Source organism: Hylobates moloch, unplaced genomic scaffold, assembly GCF_009828535.3.
Source record: "Hylobates moloch isolate HMO894 unplaced genomic scaffold, HMol_V3 SCAFFOLD_12, whole genome shotgun sequence".
Taxonomy (NCBI): domain Eukaryota; kingdom Metazoa; phylum Chordata; class Mammalia; order Primates; family Hylobatidae; genus Hylobates; species Hylobates moloch.
The window spans coordinates 15,292,395-15,318,414 of NW_026652287.1; the positions used below are offsets into that span (position 1 = coordinate 15,292,395).

Below are 26,020 nucleotides of genomic sequence, written 5' to 3' on the forward strand. Positions count from 1 at the left end.
GTGATGTCATCCCTCACATCCTCTCCAATGTCTTACCTCTAGCCCCCACATACCAGCCCTTCATCTGCTTTGCTGCCATTGGTGCAGTGCCCTCACCACTCACTGGTCCTACCAATATCAGCTGCTACCTGGAGACACTCCTAGCAGGGCATCTTCTATCTCTATCTCATCCGTGACCACCACCACTGCCTCCAATTGTAACTTAGAGAGAAGACTCCCCCAGGTCTCAGCTATGTCATGCTGCTTTATCAGATTCATGGGGCATTTCTTCCTCTTCTGCCTGGGATCAGCATGTTCCTTCCCCTGGAGGAAGACTCCTCCAGGTCTTCTCTCTGCTTTGATAGAGTGACAACTAGAAAATCAAATTCTTTAATCCAGACAGAAGCAGTGAGAGGAGAGAGTTAATTTTTCTTTTCCTCTGCCCACATGAGTTGACCCAGATTTCAGAAGTTGCATGTAGAGACATTGCCCCCTCATGGATTATTCTACCAAGAGACAGTGAGGGGTTGAAAGAACACAGTCTTGGGCTATCATCTTGACTGGGCTGCATGCAAGTCCTCCTTGTCTAGCTCTTCTCTTCTGCAAAACGGGGATCAAAACAACTCACCTCACAGCGTGCTAGGATTAAGTGGGCAGTGGGGTGACACCAAGTGGTTATATATATTTTGGCTTGGAGACAAGGATTCCTACCATGTAAGTGGCAGAAGGGGATCTTGAACCCTGGTCTTCTGGCTCCATGGAAAAAATCTTTCTGCTGATTAGCCAAGAAAATGAATTTCACAGCTCTAAATCAGGACTTGGCACACTTTTTCTTTAAAGGGACAGGTAATAATTATTTTTTGTTTGGTGGACCATACTGTCTCTGTTACAACTACTCCTGTTGTCATAGACAGTATGTCAATGAGTGGGTGTGACTGTGTGCCAATCAAACTTTATAAAATTAGACAATGAGTTGAATTTGGCCTGAGGGTCAAGTTTGCCAGCTCTGGCTCTAAGTCATGGTCCATACAGAGCTTTGTCATGTTCTAACTGGTGTGTTAAATTCAAGAGGCAGAGTGATGATGACAATCACAAAAACAATAATAACAATACTACATCAGGCACTCGGCAGAGCACTGTTCCAATTATATCACCCCACTTAATCCTCCTACCAATCTTATGAGGGAGATACAATGACCTCTTTTTTATAGGAGAAATTGAGCCCCAGAAAAGTAAAAGTACCAAGATCCCATAGCTCGTAAGTGGCAGAGCTGGTGTTTGTCACGGGTGTGCTCACGTCAAAGTCCCATGCTCTCTCTCCCACACTCCACTGGGCAAGCTGATTGCCCCTGAGGCCCTTCCTGTTCAGAAATAAAGTATGCTACTCTGTCTCCAGAGGAGGTCCACACTCAAGGTCTTGTCTCTAACTTAAACTCCACACATGCATGGATTGTGTTGACCCTAATACTTGCATTCCTGCAATGGACAGGAACTGAGGCCATAGTCTCAATAGCTTAGCCATTGCCCATTGTTTTATCTCAGTGTCATAGGGGCCCCAGGAAACTTCTGTGAAATCCCTGTATATGATCCCTTCCATCGAGAATCCTTGCTCACCCCTAGCATCTCTTATCACTGTCAGTCCCTTCTGCCTTATTTCTTCCCTGATGACATGAAACCAAAGCCCACCCTGGTCTATGCACTCACCAGTGCGAAGGGGTTCCATGGAAGCCTCCACAGCCATCAAGGGCCCCAGATGATGATGTTTGAATCTTGGGAGGTGAGTTGTCATTATTTCAGGGAGAAAATTGTGTCCAACTCCATGAAGAAACGCTTGGCCCTGAAGCAACATGGAGCTGTAACCTTTAGAAACTGCACATAATTAAAATACTTTCAGATCTGATGTATTTGAGTTGGATATTAAAGCAAATAGAGTTATCCTCTGCTATGTGAATGATATCATGAGCAGCTTTAGTCTAGGATTGGTTGGCGCCTTGGATAAATCAGTGGGATTTTAGCTGGTGACTGGCCTGTGACTCCAAAGAAAAGTTTAATGATCTAAGTTTTATTAGTTTCAGTTACCTTTAGGCTCAATGAATTTGCTAGTTGATTTGAATGCAACACCTCTGCTGAGTTCTCACTCAGTCTGTCATGTCCCTGGGCTGGAAGCTTAAGGGCAGTTTGGAACTTCCAGTTCCTTTGTGGTATTTCTGAGGATGAGCTCTTGGGTTCAAACCTGAGCTTTAGCACCTAAAAGGGAATTATGGAGACTAAGTGAAATAATACATCTAAATCACATAATCTAGGTCCCACTGTGTAGTAAGTACTTGATAAAAGTTAGCTATTATTTTTAATAATATTATGTGCTCAGAGGTCTTTATCTCCATGGAAACATTTAGGGTAGAGTAGCTCCTTATTTATCCAACAGGGTTTAGAGATTCAAAGACTGCAGCAAACTATTTCTTGTGGTCCTTTTCAACTCTAGACTGGCATGGCTTTTAAGATAATTTTTACATTTATCTCAGAAGGGGACATGGTATGGAGCTGGATAGAAGGCTTTAATTTTATAGGAAACTGGGTTCAACTCTAGAGTTCATGATATTTGGTGAACTTTAGCTATATGACTTTGAACAATTTAGTTATCCTTACTTTCGTTATCTGTAAACTGGGGATACAAACTCATAAGATTGTGTGGATTAAATGAAGACATAGCTGCAAGATACATACAATAAGTATGTCTGATCATTGCTCTCATGCCCAGAATACTCTGTGTGCATTATCCCACTTAGTCTTCAAACAACACAATGAGGTACAGTGGGCACTGATATTTATTCACAGTTTTTGCCTGATAACACTGAAGCTCATGGGGTTGTCACTTGCCCAAAGACACACAGCAGGTCACATCCCACATCTACCTCAATTTGCCGTCTGTGAAATAGTTATAATGTGTACTTTCTTCCCTACCGTACAGAGTATTTTGAGGAGAAATAAGTTCAGATTTGCTCTGAGTCTGATAAAGTTATCTCTAAGATCTCCCAGGGCCATGTAAGTTTCTCATTAACCAGAAAAACACCAGGTTCAGCCAGGACTTGACTATTGGTCCATTCATTTGTTCATTCATTCATTTGTCCATTAAACACGCATTTAATATTCTTTGAGCAGATCCTGAGCTCGACACTTGGGGATACAGTGACAGATGAGACCCAGGCCCAAACCCCCAAAGCTCCCAGCCTAGTATCGTTTGTCCCCATAGCAGATAAATTGCAAAGAATAATTTTTAAAAATTGGCTTTGCCTTCTTCCCATGGCTACCTTTTTAGCCTCCCCTGCTTGGGTTTGGGAATGCAAATCCCATGAAAATTTCTTCAGGAACCGTCCTCTAAGATCAGTCTATGCCACAGCAGATATTCCAGTGTTACAAGTTGGTAGGTTTGGAACAAAGCTCTTCTTTACGGCCAAGGGAGTAAAAATACTCTGTTAGCTTCTGAAAAATAATACAGGCTGTGGGGCCAATGAGTACACCCCCTTTGCTTTTCCCGGGGACATTGAGGAGTGATTGGATGTGCATTTTTTATGATAGGCTGTGGGTGGGATCATGACAGCTCCAGTGGGAAAGGCCTGGGCTGGGAGAATGACCTTGGGAAGGAATGGTCTTGTCGGGGTTAGGGCTGTAGCGTTGGACCTGGGTAGGCGTTGGGGTGATGGAGCATTGATGCAGGGACAGGGAGGTGAGGAGGCCCTCCCTGTTTTTTCCAGTTACGGCCTGGCAGGCTATTTTCCCCTCGACCGCCAGAGGGAGCTCATAAATCCATACTGCCCAGCACAGTGTCCTGCTTCTTCCATTCTAAGGCACATGGGGGCTCCCATTGCCTTAAAACAACCCCAGCGTCGGTACTGTTTCATTTTCCTCATGGACTCTTATTTCTTGGCTCATTTACTTTCTGATTTCCCCCTGTAGACTCTAAACTTGGAAAACATGGTTATCTTGTTCACCATATCCCCTTGAAACCATGCCTGGAACAAGATAGGTGCTGTGTCAGTTTCCCATGGCTGCTGTGACAAACGGCCACCAACTCAGCAGCTGAAAACAACACAGATTTATTATCTTACAGTTCTGGAGGTCAGAAGTCCGAAATGGATGCCAATGGGATTAAGATCAGGGTGTCGGCAGAGCTGGTTCCTTCTGGAAGCTCTAGGGGAGAATCCATTCTCGCCTTTTCTAGCTGTGTGCCTTGGCTGCTGTCCCCCCTCCTCCTTCAAAACCAGCAGTTGCATCCCTCTGACCTCGGCTTTCATTGTCACGTCCACTTCTCTGACCTCTGACTCTCACCCTCCTCCCTCCATCTTATAAGGGCCCTATGGTGGCATTGGGCCCACCCACATAATCCAGGGTAACTTCTCCATCTCAAGATCCTTAACTTGATCACGTCTTCAGCATCTCTTTTTGCTGGATGAGATAACATACTCCCAGGTTCCAGGGATTAGGACATGGGCATCTTTTGGGTGGGAGAGGAGCATTATGCTATTACATCACTTCCCAGGCCTCCTTGGTCCTTCCCAGACAGAGGTAGGTAGGAGGCCTTGGCAGTATAGGATGGATTGAGCAGGGTGTTGGAGGGAAGTCTGGACTAAAAGCATCCAGTTTGTTTCTGTCTTCAGTTTAAATCCCAACTCAGTCACTTATCAGCTCTAGACAATTGCATATTGCTTCTAAGCCTCAATATTCCCATCTGTGAAAGGGAGATGAAATTTACTTCCATTAATTGAGCCACAGCTCAATTAAAAATCCCTGTTCTGGCATTTACTTGCATTTACCTTGGGCAGTCGGGATAACTTTTTAATTTGCTTGTTGAAATGGCACTAATGATCATGGCTGATATGCCACGTGTGTGTATACTCTGTATGTTTGTATTAATGGGATAATATATGTCAAAGGTCTGTTTGACAGTAGTGCTTGGCACACGGTAACACAACAGACAGCAGATCTACTATTATTTTTCTTTCTTTCTTTCTTTTTTCTTTTCTTTCTTTCTTCTTTTTTTTTTTTTCGGAGTTTGGCTCTTGTTGCCCAGGCTGGAGTGCATTGGCACGACCTTGGCTCACTGTAACCTCCGCCTCCCAGGTTCAAGTGATTCTCCTGCCTCAGCGTCCTGAGTAGCTGGGATTACAGGTGCCCGCCATATACAAAAATAATTTTTTGCATTTTTAGTAGAGACAGGGTTTCACCATGTTGGCCAAGCTGGTCTCGAACTCCTGACTTCAGGTGATCCACCCGCCTTGGCCTCCCAAAGTATTGTGATTACAGGTGTGAGTCACCGCACCTGGCCATATTTTTCTTATTTCTTATTTTCTTCTTTCTTCTCCTCCTCTTCCTTTCCTTCATCATCACCCATTTTTACCTGTGTCTCTGTGTATATCCTCACGTATTTTTCCCGTGCCTAGCTCATCCATCAGGGAGCTTTCAAATTCACCAGGTCAGAGCCTGACTTTTCATCAAGAAGTTGTGTGTAGTGTGGATGCTTTGTTAATGTTGGTTCCTTCTGTTGGGCCTTCTGTTTGTCCCTCTGACTGCTAAGGTGATTCCAAAGACCAGGGCTCCTGGCTTTTCCCTCTTCTGTGCAAAGCCCCTTCTGGGCAGATGCATTTCTCAGAAGACATCAACAGCTAGACCTGTGCAAGGGGAGAAGAATCCTCCCTCCTTCCACTTCTCTCTTTCTGTGCACTAGAAATGAAAATGTCTACGGAAAAATGTCTGTTATTCTACACCTGAGACCGTAGGCCAGGGATGCACAAAATTCTGCCTCTGTGTCTGCATGACTTATCAGAAAATTAGAGTAGAAAAGAAGCTTTTGTTCAGCTATGGAGACATCTTAATAGGTGCTTTGATTGTTAAGCAGAAGTTTCTGTATCGGTTTAATTGCTGTAAATGTTGTTTGCCTTCTCTGTTATGATAAGGCCTGGATTTTCATATATTTTTTCCCCTTCCCTTTCAACAGTTTTCCATTGCTTTAAGGTTTGCATTGGCAAGTTTAATAAAATCCAAATGAAGAAAGCAAAGAGAGGATCTCAAAGTTCAAATCTTCACGCCCACGTAGGAAGCCGTGTGGAGGTTGTTATTGCTTGAGACTAATGATGCTGCAGCTGCTTAATGTAATTGACAGAATTCACTCCTTCAACCAGATATTGGGAAATGAGACCAAACTACTAAACTTAATTACATCTATTTTTTGAAAAGGAGCTATAATTGAGAATAACTGAATAACTAGGCTATGAACCTGATAGTGAGATGTGCTTACAATAAAAGAGGATTTGTTCTCTGCTGAGTTGAGCCTCAGAAGCACCATCTGGGGGATTTTTGCTGGAGGGGTGGTAGTAAGGGAGGGAGTTGGCTAGAGAAGCAGAGAAACATCTAGATCAGGAATTCTCTACCTTGGTGCTATTGACATTTTGGGCTGTTTAATTCTTTATTATGGGAGTCTGCCCTGTGCATTATAAGATGTTACACAGTATCCCTGTTCTCTCCCCACCAGATGCTGGTAACACACACACACACACACACACACACACACACACACACACAGACACACACAGTGTGGCAACCAAAAATGTCCCCAGACATTGCCAGATATCCCCTAGGGGGAAAAGCACTCCTCTGGTTGAGAACGGGGGTGCAGGGGCTCCTGGAAGACTTTCAAACAATTGCAGAGTTATTCATTGAGAATCTGCAGGTGCCTGGCTGTGTGGCCTTTAGCAAGTCACTGCACTTCTCTGAGCTCCTTTTGTTTTCCTTTGCACAATGGAAATAATGATAGCCTGACCACACAGAGGAATAGCTTCCAGGTATAAAATGCATAGCATAATGCCCAGCACCTGTTGAGTAATCAATAAACTCGGTGTTTCTATTATAATAATCTTGGATTCAGCAAACATGTATTAAGTACTTTGTTTCAGGCACTACTCTTTGAGGTGGTGATGGAAAGATGAGATGTGGTTCCTGCTCTTGCAGAGGTGGAAAATATATGTGGACCTGTTGGTACAATCTTATTCTTCACCCGTGGCAGACATTGCTAATCGGTTTCAGTGCCCTTTCCTGTTGAGCCTCAGAATCCATTTTAACACACTTCTTTGGGCAGCCACTACTAGTGGCCCCTGAAATGAAACCCATTTAGCACTCCTAGTTTTGTAGATTTCCTTGTGAGGACGCTAACCCTTCCTCTCCAGCGCCGTCCTCCCATTCCCATCCACCCCTCGCACTGGAGAAAGCACCTTAAGGAGTTAATGGGTGGAATCCCTCCTCCCACATCTCACTTCAGTCCCCAAAAGAGATAGGAATGGAAAGAATGCTGTCTTAAAAAATTTCTTTTTCTCTTGTCTTTTCTATTTCCCTCAGAAATGGAAACAAGTAGTAAAATGTGCTTGAGGTTGATGACATTTAGTTTTTAGTTAAACTAAAGGAATCCCACAGGCTATAATTGTGATTGATAAATCATGCTGTCTCCCTCTTAGGTTTTCTCTGCCCTTTGGGGCTTGGAAAATCATTAGCTGTCTCATAAGGGATCCCAGCTTTACAAGGGCAGAATTGGGATTTCTGGAAACAGCTTTCAGACGGCTGCCAACGGTGTCATTAGACAGAATAGAGGAGCGAGTAGGTTGGGGGTTAAATGCTCTGTGATGGGTTCTGACATGCCCGGCTCCCCAAAGAGAGAGCCACTCCATAACAATTGCTGTGAAAAACGAAGCATGCATTTGCAGCTCCAAAAACAGGGAGCTGGCTCCATCCATCTGGCCTGAGAAATGAGAACTGGCGTGTAGGGTCAAGCACTTGCTTCTTCTCTCTTTGTCCGGTGGAGATTCCACAGGCAGGACTAGTTCCTTGTTGCCGTTGTTTCACAGCTCTCTGTGAAGCCCTGCAAGCTCTGCCGGGAGGATGGTGTGGGCAATGGGCAGTAGGGTGGAGGTGGGACCTGGTGCACAGGGTCTGCGGGAGAACCAGAACTCAGTCTGCAATGGAGTGATAGTACAGTTTGCTGAGATTTAGCCTAAGGGATGAAAGAAAAGACCAGATGGGGACAGGCATCTCATCTGAAGTCACTTTTTTGTTTCTTCTTCATTCCCATTCATCATGCATCCACCCACCCACCTGTCTATCCACTCACCTTCCCATCTTTCCATTCACCCATATGTCCATCCATCCACCCATCCGTCCGTCCGTCCATCCATCCATCCATCCATCCACTCACTCACCCGCCCATCCATCTATCCATCTATTCATCCATCCACCTACTTACCCACCCACTTATCCATCCATCCATCCACTCGCCCATCCATCCATCCATCCACTCGCCCACCCATCCATCCATCCATCTATCCATCCACCCACCCATCTATCCATCTATTCATCCATCCACCCACTTACCCACCCACCTATCCATCCTTTAATCCACTCACCCACCTACCTCTCCATCTACCCACCTGTCTATCCATCTATCCATGCATCCATCCACTTACCCACTCACATATCCATCCATCTACTCACCCACCTGCCTATCCATCCATCCTATCCATCCTGCCCATCTATCCACTCATCCATCCACCTACTTACTCTGGCATAACTTTAGGTGGTACATGGTTGGACATTATTAAAGTAATTATCTATAATATACAGAAATTGATATGGCTTTCCACATAGGGTTTGCTTTTAAAATGAGTGTACTTAGACAAAAAAAATTGGAGTCAGCCTAAATTGTTAAATAAATAACTTGGCAGTTGTACAGAGGCATGGCAGAAATGAGAAAAGCATCACTTGCATGGCTGGCACTGGGAATCCACTGCACTCTAACTTTCATGCAAGGGCACATGTTCATTTCAGGTTCCTCAAACCCAAAATCACAGCTGCTGTGCAGCCTCTGAGGTATATGACCTAGAGCAAGTGACTTCCCCTCTCCAAGCCTCAGTTTTTTCTTCTGTAAGGTGAGGACGCCAGCAACCCCTATTCTTGGGGTTGTTTTGAGAATGTAGCAAGCTAAGGCATGTGAATCACTTAGCACATGCTTGGCACACACCGAGCACTCCGTAAATGGAAGTGATGCTCACTTTTATTCATTCCACAGCTGGCTTCATTTAAGGCATCCCCTGGCAGCCCTGCCCAGGGGACCTCACGTCAGTTGAGGTGACAAGCTAAACCAGTGTTCCACTTGGCTTTGGTTTAGCAAGTGATGGCAACTGGTGTCCTTCCTGAGGGTGATGAGCCCCCCTTTTCCTTCCAAGGCTTGCCAGAGCCCACCCCAGTCTCTGACCCTCTGTGTAACAGGCTGTTCTCTTCTCTCTGTAGACACACTGTCAGTGCCACGCTGGTCCCCGCAGATCCCTCGCAGAGATCTCGGCAACTCCATCAAGCACAGGTAGGCTGGATTCCTGTGTGCACCGGTGCCTACTTCCCAGCCCTGTGAGGGATGGGGGCTCTGGCCGCTGCCCTGGGGTGAGAGAAGGCTGGGCTATTGAGCTCCAGCACCTACATCACCATGTCCCTTTCTCTTCTGCTAGGCTAAACTTTAAAGTGGCAACCAGGGGACTGAGACATCTGCTTCTTACTAATCTGACCCTTGTAAAATTAGCACATAGCAGTTAAAAGCCAGGGCTTTGGAGTCAGACTGACCTGTGTTCCAATCCCAGCTAGTAAAGCTTTGCAACCTTGAGGAAGTTACTTAAACTTTCTGAGGCTCAATTTTTTCCTTAGATAATTCTGCCTACCTATAGGGTGACTGTGCAGATTAAATGAGATAATATATATGTAAAGTGCTTAGCAAAGGACCTGGCACATAACAAACACCTAATAAACAGTATCGTTCTTAAGATTAATGCTTTATGTCCTAATTTTTGGTCTCCTCACCCAGAATACACAAGATTGCAGGTGCTCATTCTCTGGTGTGGTGGAGGTCAGTCCAGAACTCTAGCCCTGCTGGGTACATGCAACAACCTCTCCAGGGCTATACCTGCCCTTTTGGGGAGGGGGTTTTGCATATACCAGGCATCCCTTATAAGAAGTCCTTTAACTCCCCGAATTTAGCTTTCCCCATTTTGTCTTGGCACTTCCAGTCTCCTCACAAACTTAGCAGGGTGAGCGGGGCAAGTGTGCTCATGGCCACTGGACAGATAGGAAAACTGAGGCCCTGGAAGATTAACCGATAGGTCGAAAAGCTAATTAGCCTCAGTACTTCGTGTTCTTTTGACACCCTGCTGAGTTTTCCTAGCACCGGGGCCTCTGTAAACTCGCTGGGGGAACTGTTCCCTCATTCATCGATTCTTTCCACTTATATTTACAGAGTTTCTGTGCCACGGTTGCAGCTCTGACCAAGACATAAGGCCTGTTCCCCTGGGGAGCTTGTGGTCTAGGGGAGGGTCAGATAGTTAACAGACCACGACAGTATGGAGAGATCAGGGTGACAAGGTGGGGTGATATCAGGGGCAGATGCATCACCATAGCTGGGGGCATGGCGGAGATGAGCATTCTCACGATGGGGACTCATGGAATGGCATCTCGTCAACAGTTTTTGAAAGAAGTATGTTGACAGGATAGTTGTTAAGACTTACATGAGAAAACGTTGGAGGAAGCAGTGAGAAGTGTGTGATAGACACGTCAAAGGTCAGGCCTTGAGCTGCAGAGAGAAAGGCATCAAAGACAAGGGCCTATTTTGTATTTTCCTCCTCACCGCTCTCTGGCTCTGCTCCACCCGGGATTGGCCACGCCCCTTGATCGACCGTGTCCCCTGGACTGGCCCTGCCCCTGGCTCATCCCCATTCTTGGATTGGCTATGCCCCTGCCTCAGCCACGCCCTTGGCTCGGCCACACCCCTGGGTCAGCCACTCCTCTGGCTCAGCTCGGCTCCTGGATTGGCCATGCCCCTGGCTCAGCCCCACCCCCTAGATCGCCCAGCCCCCAGGCTCTCTGGTAGTCCCCGAGATTCAAAAGCTGATGCCCAGAGGAGGGAGACAACCTATTAATTTTAGGAATGTCTTCCCAGAGTTGCTGAGACTTGGGATGACCTGCTACTCTTCAGTCTCTCCCTGTGTTTCTCCCTGGGCTTAATGCCAGGAGGTAGAGAGAACTGGACTCACCCCAGCCTTGGTGAAGAAATGAAATTAAAATCCCATCTGCTGCCATCAGAGTCACTTCAGCCAGAGCTGGGGAAGAGGCAGAGCTGATCCCAAGCACAAGAGAGGTCTGGAAAGGAGAAAAAACTGTCACCCACTGCTTATGAAGCCTGCCCGCCACTCCTGTGTGGCTGGCTGATGAGTGAAATACACGCTCCTTCGCCGCCATTCCCCAGAGCTGCCAAATTCTGCAAAACAGAGTCTGCTAAACTCACTGGCTCTGCTGAAGGGAGAGAAAGGGGCTTGACCAACTCACATATCCAAAACCAGAGAGGGAGAGTTTTCTTGGCAGTAAGCGTCTTTGCTCGGAATATTGCTATTTGCTTAGATTTGGAGGCTTTGGGCTGTGGCTTATTCTGTTTGGAGAGTGACTGACCCAAATCAGGCAAAACGGTCCAGCAGAGGGATGCAACCTTTCCCTCGAAATTCTCAGACTCCAAGTTATATAATCACTTCCGGTTTCCCTTTTGACACTCTGAGGCAGTGGAGATTAGATACAACTCCTGCTGACGGTGACACAAATTGAAAATTAAAATTAACTGTGACCTGGCAACCTTCAGTACTTTTCTTGGGCCCAGTCCTGCCGCTGCCTCATATCTCTTGGGGAAGAAAGCACCCTGGCAATATCGAGGGGAGATGTGCCCAAGGAGTTAATCGAATGCACCTCTGCTCCAGTTGGTTTATAGCTGTACACAGGAGACCTCCAAACTGCCCATGCTTGCAGCAAGTGGATGGGGTTGGAGAGCGAGGTGAGCTGATGGTCTGAATGGCTTTCACTATCAAGGGCTCTTCTCTGCCACTAAAGTTTGGGGTCTCAGCTCTTTCGGGAGGGGAGGGCTCCCTTTGATTCTCCCCAGGTGATGTGACCAGCAAGTGATGGGAGATGGTTCAGCTGGTCCCTCAGGAGGCTCCACCTTGCCTTGTAGCTTTCTACAGGCAGTTCCAGCCCTATCCATTGCTCTGTCCCAGAACTGACCTTGGCATACAGTAGGCCACCAGGCAATGTTTGTTAAAGAAGTGAATGACTCTTATGAAAGTTCAAGGTAATAGTATAGTTACAACCCAATTTATCGAGTGCTTACTATGTAACAGGCACTGTAGAAGCCCTTGACATGCCTGACTTTGTTTAATCTCCCCAGCAACCTACGAGGTCAATGCTATTATTATCTGGACTTTACAGATGGGGAAACTGAGGTTCCAGTGGTTTAAGCAACTTGATTAAGTCACACAGCTCGGAAGAAACAGTACTGGAATCCAGGGTTCATGTGCTTGCTCTTCAAGTACTTCATCCCTCTAGAGATGGGTCAGTCGCCATTTCCTTAACCTTGAACATTTTCTGTCTCTTTTCTACAGGTTTTCCACCAAGTACTGGATGTCTCAGACGTGCACAGTCTGTGGGAAAGGGATGCTTTTTGGCCTCAAGTGTAAAAACTGCAAGTAAGTGATGGTGCCCTGCAGTGACTTTTCGCAGCACCCGATGTCAGCTAGAACTGTGCAGGGCACTGAAACAGCCTTTGGGAGTTTGATTTCTTCACTCTTGGGAGAGTTGTTTGCTTTGTTTTTCAGAAATAGATTTGAAATGCACCTCTACATTTGGGTAGGCGGTCAGGGGAGAGCAATTCTGAATAAGAACCAGAGCTGATGGAAGATGCTGGAAATGCCTAATGCTGTGTGCTGAGGCACAGTGGTACTTCTCGTTTTCATAGCATCTAAGGCCAGGGGTTGGCAAACTCTTTCTTGAGTTGACCAGACAGTAAATATTTTAGGCTTTGCAGACCATAAGCAGCCGTAAACAATACAGAAACAGTCTTGACAACTTCATTTGTTCTAATAAAACTTTATTTGCCAAAACAGACTGCAGGCTGGCTGTGGCCCTCAGCTGTAATTTGCTGATCCCTGAGTTAGAATTTGCCAACTACTTTTCTCTCTCTCTCTCTTTTTTTTTTTTGAGATAGAGTCTTGCTCTGTCACCCAGGGTGGAGTGCAGTGGTGTGATCTTGGCTCACTGCAACCTCCACTTCCCGGGTTCAAGCAATTCTCCTGCCTCAGTCTCCTGAGTAGCTGGGACTACAGGCCTGAGCCACCATGCTGGCTTTTTTTTTTTTTTTTTGTAATTTTAGTAGAGACAGGGATTTACCATGTTGGCCAGGCTGCTCTCGAACTCCTGATCTCAAGTGATCCTCCCCCATCAGGCTCCATAAGTATTGGGATTGCAGGCGGGAGCCACTGCACCTGGCTCCCAAGCCTTTCTCTCCTCATGGTACCTTTTTAAACGAGCGTTGTAATTCTCCCATTTTACAGATGTGAAGACTGAGTCTAGCAATGAAAAGTCACTGTGAAGAAGTGACAGTCAGGACCTGAACCCAGATCCCTAACTCCTTTTCTGCTCAGTTTCTGTAGTATCATATTGGTCTGGAGTTTTGCTGAGAAGGCCAGACTGCCCAAGCTCCGCCTCCCCAAGCTTCCTTTCTCTTCCACACCCCCATTCAAGGTCATGGCTGGCAAAAGGTAGGGAGGAAGAAGAAAACTGAGACACCAGATGTGGGCTCTGGAGTCAGACTAAGCTGATTTTAAATCCTAGCTCTGCCACTTGGCAGCTGCCTGACCTTGGGCAAGTCACTTCACATTTCTGTCTCTAGTATTTTCATCTGTGTGAAAGGAATAATAATTGATATGGTTTGGCTGTGTCCCCACCCAAATCTCATCTTGAATTGTAGCTCCCACAATTCCCACATGTTATGGGAGGGACTCGGTGGGAGAGAATTGAATCATGGGGGTGGTTCCCTCATACTGTCCATGTGGTCGTGAATAAGTCTCACGGGATCTGATGGTTGTATAAGGGGAAACCCCTTTTGCTTGGTTCTCTCATTCTCTCTCGCCTCTGCCATGTAAGAAGTGCCTTTTGCCTTCCACCGTGATTGTGAGGCCTCCCTAGCCACATGGAACTGTGAGTCCATTAAACCTGTTTTTCTTTATAAATTACCCCGTCATGGGTATGTCTTTATCAGCAGCATAAAAACAGACTAATATAATAATCTTGCCTGCCTTGGGTGGCAGTGAGCATTTGATAAATCAACACCCTTGAGGACATAACACAGTGCCTGGCTCAGTCCAGTCCTTTGTAAGAAATTGCAGTGCCTTGCTGTCTGGCCTCAATCTCTCCCCACCCCCCCCCTCCTTCTGTAAACACGTATTACATACCCCTCCAGGTCCAATACTATAAAATCGTCAGTAACAGTCAACTTTATGTAATAGTTACAAATGAATGTGCATCTGTTTGCTTTCTAGAAGTCATTTAGTTTAAAAGATTCTGAGAACTCCTCTTTCTGCTCTAGGCTTGCTCTTCCTTGTCTAGTCCAGGCAGAGGCCTCTCATTTAGGCCCTTTCAGGCCTCCCCACATCCCTGCCCCAAGACAGAAGCGAGAGAGTGGCAAGGGCAAGCTCTCACTCTACCTACTCTGCCCCACCCCTGTCCATACCCTCCACCTGGCAGTCTCACCTGAGTAATGAAGATAAGGTTGAGCATCCTTTCCTCCTGGAGTTGGGGGGAGTCTTAAGCCCCAATGGTATAAAGAGAAGCACAGGCCAGATGCAGAGTCTCATGCCTGTAATCTCAGCACTTTGGGAGGCTGAGGCAGGAGGATCACTTGAGCCCAGGAGTTTGATACCAGCTCTGGCAACATAGTGAGACCCCCATCCACACACACATACAAACAAATAAAATTTAAAAATTAGCCAGGCATAATGGTACATGCCTGTTGTCCTAGCTACTCTGGAGGCTGAGGCAGGAAGATTACTTGAGGCCAGGAGTTCAAGATCAGCCTGGGCACCAGAACTAGACCCTATCTCTACAAAATAAATTAAGGTAAAAAATTAGCCAGGAGTGATGGCACATACTTGTGGTCCTAGATACTTGGGAGGCTGGGGCAGGAGGATCACTTGAGCCCAGGAGCTTGAGGTTGCAATGAGCTGTGATTGCACCACTGCACTCCAGCCTAGGCAACAGAGCAAGACCCTGTCTCAAAAAAAAAAAAATTTTTTTTAAGGAGAAGCAGGGGCAATAATTACCAAGCATTAGTACTTCAAGGCCACCTTCCTTTCCTTGGTCCTCTGTGAACCTAGGCTCTCAGGTGATCTTTCTGACAACAAAAGGCACAAGGCTAGGCCTTTAGGTCTGGCCTCCAGGCTGACTGATTTTCTCCACACACCAGCGGCTCTGAAGACCCATCTCATCTGTATCAAGCCCCATCACATTCTGCGGGGGCATTGGCAACTCTTACATCCTCATACCTGCCGTGTGGAGGCTTTGAAGGCAGGTAATTAGATGACGGGGATGTAGCTGGGGTAGTGAGGCTGAACACTTCCCAAGCCGTTTTAATTTTCAGCACTAGAGGCAGAACTCAGAAGTAGCCTTTGCTAGTGCTCTCTGTTCTAAAAGTCATGAGCAAAGCCTTAGGCCCTGCCAAGGGTTGGGAGAGGAGGTTGTGGGAAGGATAGGGATGGGGTGGGGGGGGGGGGGGGGTAAGCTTCAAGAACACAGACTTTGGAAGCAGCCAGAACTGAGTTTGGGTCCCAGCTCCATTACTAAACTCTTGTGTGAGCTTAAGCGGAAGTGTGCCATCATAGGGCTCAGTGTCTCTCTCTACAACACAAGTGTGACATTAGTGCCCACCACAGGGCTGTTGGAAGGAGTCAATTAAATGTCCATGCTCCAGATTGCAATGTTTTATCAGAGAACATTCCTCCCTATTCTGTCTTGTGCAAAAATGACTCCTGGCAAATAAGAGGGGGCAAAATTCAAAACCAAAAATTCAAAACATGAAGATCTGACATGCTTCAGGAGTTTTGACATGGTGCTTGCAGAAACTACAACAGAATTGAGAGCTATCTCCAGTACATAATTATGAGCATGCATTGCTAATATCACCAGTTGAAGTTGAGACGTGTTCTACAACTAAATTCCTGCAGTTTTTGCATTAGTTATAGTGAGGATAGAGGATTATTTATATGTGTTTTCAAAGATTGGCAGAATTTTGGACGCACTTATGAGCTGATAGAAGGGTTGGATGAGGGCTAGAAATGGGAAATGTACAGACCCCACTGTCAAGGAGTTCAGAGGAGACACACCTATGGAAATTGAATGTCAACAAAATGAAAGTGTACACATAAAGAGCGGTGACAGGTGACATTTCAGAGAGGTGACACCAAGGATGGGGAGGCAGCTTCTTGTAGAAAATGAGCGGAACCATTTGTTCACTTATTCAACTAATATTTATTGAGCACCTGCTATATATGCACCATGCACAATTCTAGACACTGGGGAAACAAGAGTGAATAAAAGAGACAAAATCCCTTCCCTAGTTTCTATGCTGGGGCATGGGTAGGAGTTGGGCAGACAGTAAGTAAATTAGTAAATTAGGTCATATGATACGATGATGCAAAGTGCTAAGAAGATGGACAAAGCAGAGAAGGATCAGGATGGGGGCTGCAATTTCAATTAAAGTGTTCAGGGATGGTCTCATACCTGAGCGAGAACTTGGCAAAAGTAGTAGTGTGTGATCTGGGTCATTTCCTGTCCTCTGAAAGCCCCTCCCGAAGCCTGGATTTGAACCTTCCCTGGAGGGAGTGATTTTTTTTTTTTTTTCACCCAGATCAAATCCAGTTCTGTTACTGCCGGAAACTCCCTGGGTGACAGGGATTGGACTGGCCTCATGCTATTCTACACATGGTCCCTGGACCAGCACCATCAGCGTCACCTGACACTTGGCTAGAAATGCACATTCTCGGGGCCCACTCCAGACCTGCCAAATCAGAATTTGCATTTTAAGATGGTCCTTGATGTGGTTTGGCTGTGTCCCCACCCAAATCTCATCTTGAATTGTAGCTCCCATAATTCCCACATGTTGTGGGAGGGACCCGGCAGGAGATGATTGAATCGTGGTGGCTGTTTCCCGCATACTGTTCTTGTGGTAGTGAATAAGTCTCAAGAGAGCTGATGGTTTTATAAGGGGAAACCCCTTTCGCTTGATTTTTTTTTTCATTCTCTCTTGTCTCGCTGCCTTTGGGCTTCCACCATGATTGTGAGGCCTCCCCAGCCACATGGAACTGTGAGTCCATTAAACTTCTTTTTCTTTATAAATTACCCAGTCTCAGGTATGTCTTTATCAGCAGCACGGAAGCAGGCTAATACAGTCCTGGTGATTCTTTTGCACATTAACATTTGAGAAACACTTCTCTAGGTGATCTCCAAATTTCTTTCCTGAGCTACTTTTCATGTTCTAGATGATGGTTCCCAAACTTGAGTGTGCATAAGAATCCCCTGGAGGGTTTATTAAAAAAAAAAAATCAGCTTTCTGGGCTCCACTCCTAGAATCTCAGGTTCAATACCTCTGGGGCAGACTCCTAGAATGTCTATTTCTATCAAGTTCCCAGGCCATGCTGAGGCTGCTGGCCCTTGGACCCCAGTTTGCAAACCACCACTCTACATTAGAAGTAGTAGTTTAAAAAACAAAATCAAGCTTTATTGTCCAGCTGGACATGTCATAAGGCGAGATGTTTGTGTAAGTCTTTGCTGATGGTTTTTCAGGCTCTTCTGTTCTTACACGCCTTAGCTGCACTCTATAGATAGGAATCTTTTTCATCATCATCTCCCCAGCAAATTCATCCAGTAAATATTGGTGTGATGAGCCTAAAAGATAACATGTGATTAGGAGTCAGGCAGGGTGGCTCACGCCTGTAATCCCAGCACTTTGGGAGGCTGAGGCGGGTGGATCATTTGAGGTCAGGAGTTCAAGACCAGCCTGGCCAACATGGTGAAACCCCGTCTCCACTAAAACTACAAAAAATCAGCTGAGTTTGGTGGTAGGCACCTGTAATCCCAGCTACTCAGAAGGCTGAGGCAGGAGAATCACTTGAATCTGGGAGGTGGAGGTTGCAGTGAGCTGACATTGCACTACTGCACTTCAGCCTGGGTGACAGAGTGAGACTCTATCTCAAAAAAAAAAAAAAAAGAGATAATGTGTGATAGGAACACAGGCTGCAGGTCAGACATGCCTATATTTGAACCCTGACTCTGCTGCCAACTGGTTGTGTGGCTCCTTGGAGTATCAGTTTTGTTGTAGAATGGGAATAATAATATCCACCTTACTAGATTGCTTAATGACAGCGGCAACGACAACAAAAAACAAGTAAGGTAATTGTTCAATGACATGTTCATCCTGGTACCCAGTCCATTAGAAGTGTTTCATGAATGTAAGCTAATGCTATTACTAATCTTATGAATTAACTTTGGGGTACCCCTCCACCCAGAAAGCCAGAAACATCTCCTTCATGTCTAACCCCCTTCCTTCCTGCTCTGATTTAATGCCTACTTCCTCCGGAATTATCATTAGCTGTCTTGTTGGCATTCTGAATAGAGAGATTAATGAACTAATAGGAAATTAAGACTCCGAAAGCAATTTGCAGTTATCTAAATTGAGGCGTTTTCATCTAATAGGTTCATGAGAGCAGAATGGAGTTTAGCTCTGAGTGTAGAATGTCAGCACAATTCACATATTGTCTGATAACTGGATTCAGCTGGCAGAAGTTTGCCTTTGCAGTAAGATGCTGATGGATTTCCCAGCCTTCAATCTTGCGTTATCTGCATTCTTTCCCCTTCTCGGGGTCCTTCCACAAGTTTCTGCAGAGCTAAGATCTGGTTCCTTAGAAACCTCTCTACCCCATCTGCATTTCTGGCAGGAAAATGGACAACAGTGATTTGGGTGACACCTGCTCTAGAAAATGAGAGTTTGAGAGGTTTTTTTTTTTTCATGGGCTGGAGGTGCTTTTTTTTTTTTTCCATGGGCTGGAGTGTGGAAGAGAGGGGCACATCTTCCAAAGCCACCCGTGGATAAGTAGCATTTTGACTGTCTCCTATGCTTGTTTTAGCTACCCATTTTCTCTTTTCAGATTGTTTTGGTTCTGGTTAGTTCAGCCATCTCTGAGCATGTGGGGATTCTGTGCTGCCACTCGGAGTATGAGGGTGAAAAAGACAAACTTGTCCTCGAGATGCTCACAGTCACTGTCAGTTCTCAAGGTGTGCCCTGGCCCCACCTGTCTCGGGATCAAGGTGCAAGCTTAACATTGCAGCTTCCTGAGCCCCTCTGCAGATTTCCTGGACCAGGCGCTGAGCATAAATAAGGCCTAGAAACATGCATTTGACTAAGCATCCCAGATACTTCGTGTTTGTAGTTAAGTGTGGAAGTGCTGTGGTGCTACAGCAAGGTCGGGCGGATGCAGTAATGCACATCAGGGTACTCTGCTGGAGGACCTTGAAGCTAAGTCTTGAAGGAAGAGGAGTTAGCCAGGTGAAGGGGAGTCAGGGTGCTCTGGGCCGAGGAAACAGCCTAAGCAAAAGGCTTGGACTGGGACGTTAAAGGCCTTGAGCATATTTTGCAATTGTTTGCACCAGGCAGGGACTGGGGGAGAGCAGAGATGGATTCTGCTTTGCAGCTGCAGGGTGGGCCAGTTATTGCCATGATTCAGGCTGCTGCCACCTGAGGCTCCAGGCAGGGATAGGATGGGGGTGGGAGGCATTGCTCTGTGCCCATCCAGACCCACTCCTGGAAAAGCAATCTTGGACCCAGGCTCTCATCATCCCAAGAGTGACAGGGCCATGGGGAGGAGCATGCTGGTGTCAAGATTACCCTTCCTGTGAGTGGCAGAGTGAGAACACACACTAGGAGTTGTGATATTCTCTGAGTCACCTGCTCTCAGGGCCTTAGATTCGAAGGGTCTGATCAACTAAGGAATTTCAGAGTACTTCATAGATGCTTGAGGCTTATTCTTCCCTAGGACCAAGGAGCGCTCACTCCTCTGCTTTGAAGACAGGATGTTATTATAAACTCAGTGGCCAATGGTCACAGTCTTAACCTCACCCACTTCCGTCTTGTCTGATCAGATTTCCAGTGATCTCTTTGACCAGCTGCTGCTACGGAGGCTGCAGCAAATGGCTCGTACCTTGCAGCTGCCTCACCTGGGTATCTGGGACTAAGCCGCTCCCCCTTCCCTAAGTGGTTCAGAGCCAGTGACTACCTTTTTCAGGGGTGCAAAATCCCACCCTCCTTACCTTGAGACAAATAGATTTTATGGTACAGTTTTTCCTGCAGAGATCCCCATGGGATCAGGCTGAGACTGGATTCACCTGAAACCACATCCATGCCTGGCTTCTCCCTACTCACAATCTTGCTTCCTCCACAATGGAATAGGTTTCTTTTTTTCTTTTTTGAGACAGAGTCTCACTCTGTTGCCCAGGATGGAGTACAGAGGCGTGATCTCGGCCCACTGCAGCCTCGACCACCTGGATTCAAGCAATTCTTCCGCCTCTGACTCCTGAGTAGCTGGGATTACAAGTGCCCACCACCATGTCTGGCTAATTTTTGTATTTTTAGTAGAGACAGCGTTTCACTATGTTGGCCAGGCTGGTCTCAAACTCCTGGCCTCAAGTGATCTGCCTGCTTTGGCTCCCCAAAGTGCTGGGATCACAGGCATGAGCCACCGTGCCTGGCTGGAATAGGTTTCTTCTGAACATACTCCCTCAAATCATTTGCAAGAATATCCATTTCAGGATCTGCTTCTACAAAACTCAACTTATGACAGTGAAACAACAGCAAGGATACAGACTGCAAAGAGAGAGCTGAATTCAGGTCTTGGCCCTGCCACTCTCTCGCTGTGTGACTCTGGGAAGGTTTCTAAACCTCTCTGATATACAGTGAGGCTAACACATTCATTCCATGTGATGAGATATGTTCATGCCCCGATAATAATGACTTGAGAATTCTTTCAAATTAGAATCTTTAAATACGTTGTTCAGCATTTATTTCATTGCAAAACCCGACTTTATATGAATGCGAAGTATAAAAAGAAACAGACCCACTACATCGCTTCCATGGGTTGAAGCAACATCGAAGTTCTGGAAAATTTTAGCCCATTTTCTCCTTTTCTGTAGTTCTTGTTCTCTGCTTTTCTTTCAGAATTTTCTGAATCAGCCAACTTCTTGGAAGACATGTTATATTTCAGTTTTTCTCAACCTTGGCACTATTGGCATTTGGGGCCAGATAATTCTTTGTTGTGGGGGCTGTCCTGTCATTGGAGGATGTTTAACACCCTCTACAGTTTCTGCCCACTAGATGCCAGTAGCACCCCCTCCTCACTCCTAGTTGTGACCATCAAAAACATCTGCAGACATTGCCAAATGTCTCCTGGGGGTCCAAACTGCCCCCAGGAGACAGCTACTCATTCCTAAGCCATGGGACTATGGTGTGCATTATTCAGTTTTAGAATGTCAACTTGCAGTTGCTTGACCTGAGCTTGGACTCATTACTCTAATAGTCAACTTGTAGGGTGAGTCCTTGTATATATTTCAGGTTATAGGGTGAACTATAGGGTGATCCACTCTATAATTATAGGGTGATATAGGCATTATAATCCCTATTATACAAGGGGGTGATCAACCATCCCAGTTTGCCTGGGACTGTCTGAGGTTTAGCACTGAAAGTCCCAAGTGCCTAGAAACCTTTCGGTCAGGCTAGGTTAGCCACCTTACGGTAGACGTAGGTCTTTACTAACTAAAAACATTTTATATGTTCCAATGTTCCAGTTGAGGTCACTGCCCACTTCTGTAGGAGTGAGACCCATGATCATTCCCCTAGTAAGGTAAGACATGGTGTTTGGAAGCCTGCGTTAACCAGCGCAAGATTTCCAGTGTATTTCAGTGGTGTTTTCATGGCCTTTATACGAGTCCTCTTTCCTCCTGCCTGCAGTAGCTGGCCAGACATACTTGTACCTACTTCTTTTTATGTAAGCAGTCACTTTACTAATTTTTACTTAAATAAGCCATGCACTTCTCGATTGAGTTTTGCTGTGTTAAGTGGATCTTTTCACTTGGATTCGTACACATCAAAATCCAAGTGAAAATATCCAATAACACAGCAAAACCAAGCACATCTTGGGTTTCCTCTTGCCCTGTGCATTCTGCTCTCCTATGTTCTTGCATCAAAATATGTTTTACCTAAAAATGTCCAATTTTTTTGCAAAACGGCTGCAGCCACAGGTGATGAGGAGATAAAAGTGTGAAGTAAGCCATGGCTGGTTTGAGCCACCATTGCACTAATTTACCCAGACCTTTAAAAAGTGGGGGAAATGATGAGAGTGCTGATGTCGCAGCTGCTGCGAAGTTCCTGGAAGCTTCGGGAGTTTGTACAACAGGCAGGATATTGGCAGGATATAATTATGAGCAAGTATTTCAGAGATCACCAGCTTGAATCTTGAACTTACTTTTCTATTAATAGAAACACTTCAGTTTTTGCAATAATTATAATGGGAGTTAATCATCCTATATATGCGTTTTTACCTATGATAAGCAAAAATTTAGGTCTAATTATAGTTGTATCTGAGGGATGCTTATAATTCTACTGGGGGCTGAGGTGGGATTAGATGTGATAATGATGATGATAATTATGATGATGCTATCATGTATTGGGGGCTCACCCAGGTGCCAGACATTTTGCTAAACACTTTACACGCATGATCTCATTGAATCCTGGCCACAACTATGGAAGGTAGGGTCTATTATTACCCCCATTTTACAGATGAGGAAACAGAGGCCTTCAGAAGTAAACAGCTGGCTCGAAGTGTCACGGTGGGTGGATCTGTTACTCAAGCCCACTGATTGCTCTAATTCAAGATCCCAGACTTTTAACCACTTTACATGGGCAAAGGGCTGGCTACACAGCAGGCTGGCAACAAATGCTACCCATCACTCTGCTTGCCCTTTAACTAAACAAGCAGAACAGAGTATAAGAATCTGGTCTCAATTCCAACCTGGACCAAAGCTTTTCTCATCCCTCCCCCAGCCTGCCACACGCTGCCATCATCCTTTGTTGAACTGAAAGACGACAAATGGATCTTTGTGTTCTGATGAACACCTCTGGGTTCAGAGAGCCAAGAAGACTCTACAGTCATTTTCTTCTTTTTCAGGGAAGGCGAAGGAGAGGAGAGGAGGGAGGGTACAGCAAGTAATACATTTACAGCTTCCCTTACAGTGTCCTCTTATGGAGAGAAAAGGGCTGGGGGGTTCCTGGTGATTTTTCATGTCCCTGGAGCCTGAGGTCTGATTTATATCCAAGGTCTGATTTATATGTCAATACTCCCTACTGCCCTTTGCTCATTTATATTGTGGTTAGCGATAGGCTAAAGAGCTAGACCCCACCGAGTTGTTAGCAGTGAGGGAAAGGGTGTTTTAATATCCTGCACTTGGAGCATACGGAGGCATTTCTAGAAGCATTGGCTCAAACAAGAGACCACAGGGGAACTCACATGAGACCAGAATGCTCAGTTGCGGTATGCAGTGAACCAAGCCCTGCTGCAAAGGGGGCAAGGATTTGGTTTCATGATTTCTTTTTTTTTTTTTTTTTTTTGCGAGAAGCCTTCAGGAACACTTAATGCAGTGACCTGGAAAAGGAAAGCAGGTACAGAGAGTAGGGAAGATAATGAGAGGGGAACTTTGCTGCCCTTTAATTGCAAGTTTCTGCTGCCAGAGGGGGTCTTTTCAAAGTGCTTAGCCAGCATTCCCCCCGCCGTTTAAAATCCTTCATTAGTTCCCCCTTGCTCTCGGCGAAATCCAACTTCATGATGAGACCGTGCGCCATGTTTGCTTACTCTTCTGTCCCCTCGCATCTCTCTCCAATTCGTGCCCAGAGCTGCAGCTTCCCTGAGCCATCAATCCCTGTGGCAGGCCATGTGCCCACTCATTGACATGTCTTTGCACCCCATTGCTACTGCCTGGATCTTTCTTGCACACCTCTGCTGGCTCTTATTTATCTTTCAAGCTCAGCTCAGCCACCACTTTCCTCCAGGAAGCCTTCCCTGACTCCCCTCAAATCTGAAGTGCCACCTTCTGCCCTTTTCTGTCACACGATATTACATAATACTATGTTTTATTTGTCTATTTACCTGCCTGTCTTCCTGACCGGACTTTAAACTCTTTGAAGGCAGGGCATCTCATTTCTGGACTGTTCACTGTTTAAACCTCTAGCGCCAGCACAGTGCTTGGCACATGGCAAATGCTCAGTAAATAGTTGTTGCTTGAGTAGATCTCAGTAGGGACCTCTGGAGAGAGGGCGGTTCTTGCCAATACAAGCCCTCCAAATCTGGTTCAAATCCAGGTGGGCTCATTTCTAAGAGGCAATTTGGGGGCAGTAGGATGAGTAGAAAGATGTTCATGCTTGAAGCCACAAGGATGGGTTTACATTCTTGGAGAGTAAATTTCTTGCTAGACTGCAAGATCTTTAAAGAAAGAATTCTTATCTTATTTAATTATTATACTCCCAGTGCCTAGCATAGCCCTAGGCACAGAGGAGGAACACAGCGTTTCCTTGTGGACATGCATGGATGAATTGTCTCAATTCTGCCCATCACTATCTGAATGACTGAGCTTGTTACTGGACCCCAGTCTTCTTGACTTGAAAATGGGTGTACGTGGAATACTATGCAGCCATGCAAAAGAACGAGATCATGTCCTTTGCACGAACATGGATGGAGCTGGAGGCCATCATCCTTAGCAAACTAACGCAGGAGCAGAAAACCAAATACCACATGTTCTCACTTATAAGTGGGAGCTAAATGATGAGAACACATAGACAGAAAGAGGGGGACAGGCCAGGCCCAGTGGCTCATGCCTGCAATCCCAGCACTTTGGGAGGCCAAGGTAGGCAGATCACGTGAGGTCAGGAGTTTGAGACCATCCTGGCCAACATGGTGAAACTCTGTCTCTACAAAAAATATCAAAATTACCTGGGCATGGTGGCGCACTCCTGTAATCCCAGCTACTCGGGAGGCTGAGGCAGGAGAGTCACTTGAACTGGGGGCGGAAGTTGCAGTGAGCTGAGATTGCACCACTGCACTTCAGCCTGGGGACAATAGACATGGCGGCCTACTTGAGCAGGGAGGGTGGGAGGAGGGAGAGGTTGCAAAAAAAAAAATAACTACTGGGTACTAGGCTTAGTACCTGGGTGATGAAATAATCTGTACACAAATCCCCATGGCACGAGATAAATTTACCTATATAACAAACCTGCACATGTCCCCCAAACCTAAAATAAAAGTGAAAAAGCAAAAGAAAATACTGGGGGGAAAAATAACAGTTAAAAAGAGTCTTAAACTTCAAGTCTTAAACTTGATTGCAGTCTATAACTTGAACTGAGGTTTTAAAACCATGCACATAGAAGACTTAGAATTATATATCACATGATTACACATGACTACACAATGGGGGCACATCTATGAGGATTTATCACTTCTGTTTTCTGAAGAATGAGTGAGCAAAATGAATGTATTAGATCTGCAGTGAGAGTAAACAAACAGGGAAGTTATCTCAAACAGAAGCTAATAAGGGTTAAAATATATGTAAAACATTTCACACAGTTTATCTCACATGGTAAAGGGAAATAATTATTATTCCTATTCTCATTGTCAATATTGTGGTTCCATAGCCATATATAAATTGATATCCACTATTTTATTAACAAAAGTAAGCCAACAAAAGCTAGATGTTCAGTACTTTTCACATATTACATGGGTGTAACAATATCCACCTGTTAAGAGATTGCTGTTCAGGGGAAACGGGTTGTGTAATTTAGCACCTGGCTCAAAGTTCGTGCTTGTTTAACGTTTCCTCAATTGGATATTAGGAGCCAGGTTTTTAAAATGTTCCATGAGCACTCTGGAAGGAAAGACTGGGCCCTACTCAGACAGATTATTGTAAAGTTAGCTGGTATGGAACAAGAAAAAGTAGGAGAAATGAGAGATCAAAGCTGATCAGAGCAAATTTTCATCTGCTGGTTAGAATCGCCCAACGA

At 45.6% G+C, this 26,020-nt stretch overlaps 1 protein-coding gene across 3 annotated transcripts in view; it reads left to right on the forward strand.

Moving 5' to 3' along the window:
- KSR2 (kinase suppressor of ras 2) overlaps positions 1-26,020 on the forward strand; it is a 526,910-nt gene that overhangs the window by 388,974 nt on the left and 111,916 nt on the right. For all 3 annotated transcript variants that reach the window (XM_058425819.1, XM_058425817.1, XM_058425818.1), the window contains 2 exons: positions 9,307-9,376; positions 12,480-12,563. In XM_058425819.1, coding sequence (XP_058281802.1) covers positions 9,307-9,376; positions 12,480-12,563 — 154 coding nt within the window. The remainder of the gene's footprint in view (positions 1-9,306; positions 9,377-12,479; positions 12,564-26,020) is intronic.